This window comes from Clupea harengus, unplaced genomic scaffold (genome assembly GCF_900700415.2).
Source record: "Clupea harengus unplaced genomic scaffold, Ch_v2.0.2, whole genome shotgun sequence".
In the NCBI taxonomy this organism is placed as follows: domain Eukaryota; kingdom Metazoa; phylum Chordata; class Actinopteri; order Clupeiformes; family Clupeidae; genus Clupea; species Clupea harengus.
In genome coordinates, this window is record NW_024879982.1 from 1 (window position 1) to 8,342 (window position 8,342).

Sequence of the window (8,342 nt, forward strand, 5' to 3'; positions counted from 1 at the left end):
TCTTCACCAGGGCTTTCAGCAGAGCATCCACAGAACTAAAAGGAAAGAAGAAGAGCACAAAGAAGAAAGGAAACAGTATGTAGTCAAAACAGGAGAAATCAGCAACAGTTCCATATGTTGGCAATGATGGAACGCAACAATCCCATGATGAGAACTAAAACAACATACACACACACACACATACAACCACACACACACACACATTTTGATGCCGTGAAAACACATGCACAGCCAGGTCCTGTGCCGTGGGAAACCCCGAGACGACCATAAAGTGAGAAAGGTGAGTAATATTAAAGCACAGGGGGAAGGGATGTGTGTGTGTGAATCAAGCTGAGTCTCCTAGCTGATGGGGTCCTCATCAAGTGTCAGCAAGTGTGGTGATGGTGAGAGTAGGGCTGAACGATTTGGGGAAATAATCTAATTGCGATTTTCCCCCCCAATATTGCGATTGCGATTTAATATGCGATTTTTTTTATTTTATCCTAATATTTTTTCCAACAAATTGTAATGAATGATTTCAATATGACCAACGCAATATTAGATACATTTAGTGTAAAATATTATTTCCCACAATTACATTTTTAATTGAACTGCTCATTACAGAATCAAGAACAACAAATTGGTGGCTTTGCCACTGTGCATTTAAGTAATTTAAACAAAGTGATTGTAAGAATAAACACAAGGCAGGCACTTTTTAAACACTGTGTGCAAACATTTTTTTTTTTTAGATCACGTTTTTAATCGCGAACGTTGCGGTTAGAAAATCGCGTTCTATCATATCGCGATTAAATCGCCAATGCAATTAATCGTTCAGCCCTAGGTCAGAGCACCTTTCTGAGATACTGTAGCCAGTATAAGCTGCTATATCTCCCTGGAGAAACTAGTTGATTCAAATTGATGATGTGTTCACCTGTGAGAGTGGTTTCATTTGAGAATCTCATTTTAGGGAAAAGGGGTCAGTAGGAGGCGCCATTTTATATGTCATGAAGTCCTCCGCAGACCCAACATGGAGGGCCACAGAGAGGGGGGGCCACAGAGAGGGGGGGCCACAGAGAGGGCGCCACGGGCAGGCAGACATGTGCACTGGAACTCTACACTGTGCTGGGAGGGTTAGTGTGTGTGTGTGTGTGTGTGTGTGTGTGTGTGTGTGTGAACACAGGTGTGTTTGTGTGTGTGAGTGTGTCTGTGTGTGTGTGTGAACACAGGTGTGTTTGTGTGTGTGAGTGTGTCTGTGCCAGGTATGTGAGAGATGTGTGTGTGTTACACAAACCCTGTTGACCCACCAGCATAAAAGTGGACAGCACCCACCAAAAGAAAAACATGTGCCACCCGAGTGCAACTGTTTAGTGACGGCGTTAGGGGGGAGAGTGTGTGTGTGTGTGTGTGTGTGTGTGTGTGTGTGTGTGTGTGTGTGTGTGTGTGTGTGTGTGTGGGGGGCCTTAAAAGCAACAAGTGTATTACCAAAGGCCAACAAGATGCTACAGGCCACAGCTGTTAGTGATGCTTCAAATCCAAGCAGGTCTGTGCCTATGAAGCTACTTGTTGATGTTGTTGTTAATGTTGTTGTTGTTGATGTTGTTGTTGATGTTGTGTGTGGTGGTGGGAGGTATCAAGTCTTGCGAGATTATTCCATTCACACATGCAGTGAGAAGGGGGGGGGGAAGAAACAACAGCAAAAAGAAGACAGACAAACAATCGCCTCGGAGGGGAAACGACAAACTGGAGGCACAGAAGACGTCTCATCCTTACCACCTCTGGGCAAGCTTAACCAATATATGTCTAGAGGTAGAACGTGGCCGCAGAGAACTGAATGTGAGAGGAGAGAGAGAGAGGGGGAGGAGAGCAGAAAACAAGAGCAGACTCAGCTTGAAAGAATATATTTTTATCAGACTTGAGTGATGACTGTGTGGGCTTAACAAAAACAAGACAGCGCAGCCTACATATCGAACAGCTCTCATCTGATTGCAAATGGCACTCCGACCCTCAGCGCTTTTTCTGTTTAGTGAACATACAAAAGGGGCCTTGTGAACATAACATGCTTGCATTCCCCACGTGAGCTGATGTCCCTCGCTTTGTTGTGACACTCAATGTCCCCAAAGTGTGATGGTGAAGGCCACCACTACTACATGGCAAGAGGGGGGGGGGGGGGGCCCAATGCCACCTATGCATTATACGAGTGGCCAGTGTAATACTATCATCAAAGTGGCCAGCTGATGATCACTATAGTAACTACGCCGACGAACCCATGACAGGCCTTTACACGGCCGATGGCAGCACTGATCGAATTACACAAGGAAGTGCTTGGCCACGAACGTTACAAATGCCTTACTTCAAATGCCTTACTTCCTGGGATTTAAATGTATTTACAGAACAACCCACTCCACCAGCCTACTTCCTCTGACGTTATAATCAATAGAGGGACGTCCAGAAGAAATAAAGATGAGGGGGACTGAGGGACAGATTCGCTTGGTTGTTTATTATTATGCTTCATGTCATACTCGTACTCTCATTGACCGGGTTAGGCTTAGCCTAGTCTAACCCTAATTAGCCTAGTCTAACCCTAATTAGCCTAGTCCAACCCCAACCCTAGAGCCTGCGGCTCTCATTAACCAATTCTCCCTCAGGATGAACACATACCTGGGGAACCAGTTAAGGCCCAGGTGTTCCGTTTTGGAATAGAGGATCCTCTCATGAAGCTCGTACAAAGGTTGCCACGGCAACTCCAAATCCTCTCTTGAGAGCAGGTCTTTCTTCCTGTTGTGAAGAATTGGAAAAAAATCAAATCAAAAGGTAAATTCATCATTTCACGTTTGCTCACTCCTTACAGCAAAAACAGACAAAAATACCATAGCCTGCAATTGGTCCTATATATATAAAAAAAAAAAAGTACCTTTGATATTTGTGATGAATGCCAACTCTTACTTTTTATGTAAATGGACCTAAAATATACTTGCTACATTGGGCCACAAACCTAAAAGAGGTTTTTGCACGGTCTTTGGCCAAAAATGCAAAGCTACACATATTAAAAAAACTACTTTCAGTTGAAGGAAAGAGCTGCTTCCAAAATGAACGATCATAAAACTGATAAAGCTGCCATAAAACTATAACACTACACTGTTTTGCACTATACACTCTACATCCTACACTGTACATAACTGTATTGTATTGTTTGTTTGTATTGTATTGTCTGTAATTATTGTAAATATGAGAGAGCTGTAAGACACCAGAATTTCCCCACGGGATTAATAAAGTATTTATCTATCTATCTATCTATCTATCTATCTATCTATCTATCTATCTATCTATCTATCAGGTTTTCTCAAGTCCTTATCACAAAGCCTTCTGGGAAATGAAGTCCAAGAGAGGGCCCACTTACTTGAGCAGGTTGATGAGGAGGCGGGCGAACCCCTGCATCATGCTGATCTCCAGCCTGGGGATGGTGACCAGCTCGTACAGCAGCTTGATGAAGAGCACATGGTCCTCTTTGCTGAACTTCCTGCCGTACAGCCGGAGGTATCTGTGTGAGAGAGGGCAGCAACAGCAGCCTAAGATGAGGTGGAATGGGACCAGCAAGCACTATTTGCACCGCTACACTACAGGTTTGAAATACTTAAGCAGCTCAATATAACATAGAAACAGGTGCTGCTCGCTAAACAAACACTCAAACTTGCTATAGCTGTACTCGGGATCACTGTGTGCGTTAGGGTTAGGGTTAGTGACTACATATTTTTGCATTTTAAATTTAGAAAAAGTTATTCAAGATGTTCAAAACACGTTCTACTACATTTTCCAATGAATTAATTGACATGCAACTACTGTGTCTTTAAAAATAAGGTGTTTATAGGCTTACGTTCTAAGATCAAGAGATTGTGGTGAATGCCGTGGTTAAATTGCTAAATAAGTATGCAAGGACAGCTCATCCCTCAGTAGAAGAGCATTCTAATGGATGTTCTCCACTTGAATCAAAGATGAGTTCCCTGATTCACGTCGTCCCCCCCCCCCAAAGGGGTCAAAATCACAGCCTCTTAACCTTGGGGAAATGCACCACACAAAAGTGAGCTGAACAGTGTCTCTCAATAACAAAGCAAAACAAAAACACAGCAATACTGCGCCATCAAATCCCAGACCAAGAAATTGGGTCAATCTTCCAAGTTCATAGTTTCAACCTTTAAGCCTCTGATGACTCATTTATGCCAGCCAGGTATTAGTTGGGCAAGGGCAAGGGCGAGGGCAAAGGCAAGGGCAAGCCATAACGCACCGGCAAAATGTTGAGTCATGGCCAACATTCTCACCATGCTCTGGCACGGGGGTAGAGTTGTGACGCCACAAATGTTCCGGTTGGCATGGTAGCCTGTGATACCTCACTGCTTGTTATTGATGTCCCTTTCACAACAACAACATTTTCTGAGGACCACCCAATGGCAGAGCACATGACAGCGAGCTCATCCAGCACAGGCATCGGGTAAACTGTCATCACTGGAACTGCTCACCGATTGCATCATATCTATGACTTTTGTTTGTCTCATCTGAGATGTTTTGTGAGATGACCACGTGCAGGTGGTTGTTTACTTTCAGAAAACTATTTTCTAGAGAGCAGGAACTATAAGTAGCATGTGACCTCCTTTGAACTATTAATCGTGCTTGAGGTCTTGCTGTGCCCTTTCAACAAGATTATGAAATATACCTTGCGTATCAGTGGCAGTGACACAACAGCACATTCATTCTAGTCACATGGCAAAGCACATACAACTAGAAAATAGACCCCATACTTATCACTGGGACTGCACACTTGTTCTATACCTTCAAACATTAATTACAAGAGGACACTTTCTGGTATATGTAAGGACTAGTTTACAACTGCTTGTTGCAAACATTTTAGATTGTACACAACCGCGACAACTAAAGGCGACAACTACAACTATCAACTTCCTCAGAAGATTGAAAACAGTGACAATATGGGGACTCAATGCACGTCACCTCCATTTGACATCTCTCGAATACTCTCACCAATGAAAAACATTGTATAGTTGTATTCATTCTTATCTTACGTCTAAGAACCACGACTAACTCGTTTTGTTTACCAAATTCCTGTGTAAGGATAACAACCGCCAGCATGACGACCAAAAACAAGCCACTATTGACTGCATTTTTCGAGCTAGCCCGTTAGCCATCATTCAGGAAGTAGACACGGGTAGCTTACAGAAATAGCGGTCCTTGATTACGCTAAGAATAAGCTTAAGCACTCGTAGAATTAGACTTGCCTATTTTAACCAGGGCGAGATATTTATACAATTGGCCTGATGTATCCTGCTAAACACGACATTTGCACTTTGCCGTCATCTAAAATGACACAGCTAGCTAACGTTAGCTATTGCTACCCAAATAACCATAACCCTATTCATGCATGCAGGCAAAAGTATCCACCGACACTCTAGGTAAAAGCAATGGTAAAGATAATACTCACGTAGAAAGTTTTCTTGTCCAAAACAATACACCCGGCCATATTTCCCTAAGATAAACAGCTCGTCCCAAGTTTTCCTTGATTCTGGCGAGAAACTCGTTTGACTCTCCATCTAATTTGTCTGCATAAGGCAGAAGTTTGTTGTAAACAATGTCTTTTTGAGGGACAAAACCTAATGTGTCAGACACCTCTTTTTTCATATTACAGTTCCCCAGACGAATTAATATTGTTGATTAGATATAGCGACAACTCCCAAGCCACACTCAAAATGAAATGTGTGCGATAGCTTAATGAGGGCCAAAATCAGCCAGCAAAATGTATCCGATCTTGTCACTATGTCATACTGTTTTCCATTTCTAGTCTTAGAAAATATATCATCTATCCCTATAAACTTCTATGCCAACTCGTTTAAAGCCAAATAACCCTGATATGGACTTTTTCGAAGCGTGCATTTGCACCGACTGTCTTTCTTCTGACCTCCAACACTAATAGTTGTTTGTCTGATACCTTTCACTCGTTACCTCCCCTATGTAGGCTGAGCTGCTGGTACACATGCATTCGGCTCACCCAGACACATAACTACGTCAGATTAGCTGCGCCAAAAGGTAGAAGCATCAGAATAAAAGTCCTGTTGTTAGCCGAATGTGTCAACTCGATGTGTTACCTTTATAAACAAATACCTTGAAAAATAGACTACTAAATGAAAGTTCCAGTGTGTGATTTTAATTAAATTAAATTATAAAATGGTCTCAGGGCGCTTTACAAAGCCAAGGGCCTGATCTCCCTTAGAGCAAGCACAATGGTGACGGGAGCCAGGGAAAACATCCTTGTTAAAATCTCCCACTATGAGGAATTTATCAAAGTTTATAACCAAGGTGGATAGGGAGTCGAAAAATCGGATACAAATTCAATGTAGGGGCCATAACAGTGTACATCGGTTTGGGCATAGTTTCTGTGGACGCAAAACGCTGCGCTGTGTTTTCACTATACACAGATGGTATGCTTTCTTTCATAATTGGCCACTTGGCACAATATTCTCAGTTTCATTCGCACTCAGTCTTTTATAACGATAAAGACACGTGTGTGTGTGTGTAACGGAGTTAGAAATGTAAATAGATAAGAGTGTGCGTTTCGCCATAATTAAGCGTGTTTAGTTAGTGTTTTAGAGCCACCTTTGGGGATGTGATGTACTGCAGGTCTGCAAGTTACATTCGTGTGCTGTTGCCATAGTAGTCCAGGCAAAGTAGCATTTTACGGGAGACTAATTGTAAAATATTTTTTTTCAGCATAGATCATTTCTATGAGGTGTCCAGAACAACATACTAAAAGTCCTAAGAAATCCTAATTGAGGAGGAAATATGTTTAATTCTCATCAATCTGAGATGTGTGCTAATAATGCCAGGCAAAAATACACCTCAAAAATTTCCTTTACTCCTATCAAAATGAAACTTTACACAATGAAAGTACCCATGAAAAGTAAAAATGTTTGTATTACAAGTTTCTTTGAAAATGAATTTTAATATGCAAATGAGCTATACACTAATCAAATAGTGTTATGTGGCACGGTGGCTCAGTTGCTTGCACTGCTTGCACTGCCGCCTCACAGCAAGAAGGTCATGGGTTCGATTCCCACATGGGGCGCTGTTGGCTCTGGGGGGCAGGTCCTCCCCAGAGTGCACAGTGCTCAAGTGGGCTATCTCCCCGGCCTTTCTGTGTGGAGTTTGCATGTTCTCCCCGTGTTCACAAGGGCTTTCCTCCACTAAGGACCCCAACAGAAAAAACATGCAAAATAACAGAACACATGTCCATCCCTGACCAAAGATGGACAGTTCATTTCACTTGGTCCCCGGGCGCTACAAGCTGCCCACTGCTCCTGGGGGGTCCTTGAGGAAGGACAGTCCAGGATGGGAAAAAGCAGAAAATAAATTCACCGCGACCTCAGGCTTACCTGCGTGTGTCCTGTGTCGCCTCCATATATGCACGTGTGTGTTCCAGTGTGTCGTGTGTGCCATTAAAAACCTGACAAAGGTCTTAATTATATGCCCAAAATACATCACAATAGGCTTAATTTTTTCCTTTACTCCTACCACAATACAACTGTACATAGTAAAAGTATACATGAAGAGTAAAATGTTTTGTATTACAAGTTTCTTTTGAAATTAATTTGAATATGCACATGAGCTCCACACTTATTGAATGTGTCCATAGGCAGAAACACCTTCATACAGTGCCCTCCACAATTATTGGCACCCCTAGTGAATATGAGCAAAACAGGCTATAAAAAAATATGTCTTTGCTGTTTATCCTCTTGGTCTTTCACTCAAAATATTCACAAAAATCTTACCTTTTCATTGAAGTAAAAGTATTGAAAGAAAAAAAAACTGTTGACATTAAATAAATATTTTTCCCCAAAACATGTGTGCCACAATTACCCTGTGAACCAGGGTTTGTCGTTGTTATAACTCACCCTGGTGCGTGATGGTAAACAGCTGTCCTCACAGAAGCTGATATATGATGTCACAGCTTCTGTGTACTCATCCAGACTGTTGGTAGCGGTCCTGAAGACATCCCAATCAGTACAGTCCAAGCACGCCTGAAGATCCTCCACAGCTTCACTGGTCCACTGCTTAGATGTCCTCACAACAGGTTTGCAGAATTTTAATTTCTGCTTGTATGCAGGGATCAAATGGACCATGACGTGGTCAGAGTGTCCCAGTGCAGCCCGGGGGACGGCATGATAGGCACTGCTAACTGTGGTGTAGCAGTGATCCAGAATGTTCTCCTCTCTGGTCGGGCATTTAATATATTGTCTGTATTTGGGGAGTTCGCGGGTGAGATTTCCTTTGTTAAAGTCGCCGAGGACAATAACTAGGGAGTACGG

At 42.6% G+C, this 8,342-nt stretch overlaps 1 protein-coding gene across 1 annotated transcript; it reads right to left on the minus strand.

Annotated features, from left to right (window-relative positions):
- Positions 1–7: 7 nt before the first annotated feature.
- Positions 8–6,065, minus strand: LOC122131046 (proteasome activator complex subunit 4B-like; the record flags this gene model as incomplete). The annotated part of the gene is made up of 5 exons (XM_042705964.1): positions 5,465–6,065; positions 3,377–3,517; positions 2,638–2,754; positions 1,750–1,806; positions 8–35 (listed from the first exon to the last, which is right to left on the minus strand). Coding segments are annotated over exons 1-5 (540 nt in total), but the record flags the coding sequence as incomplete, so codon positions are not given.
- Positions 6,066–8,342: the final 2,277 nt, after the last annotated feature.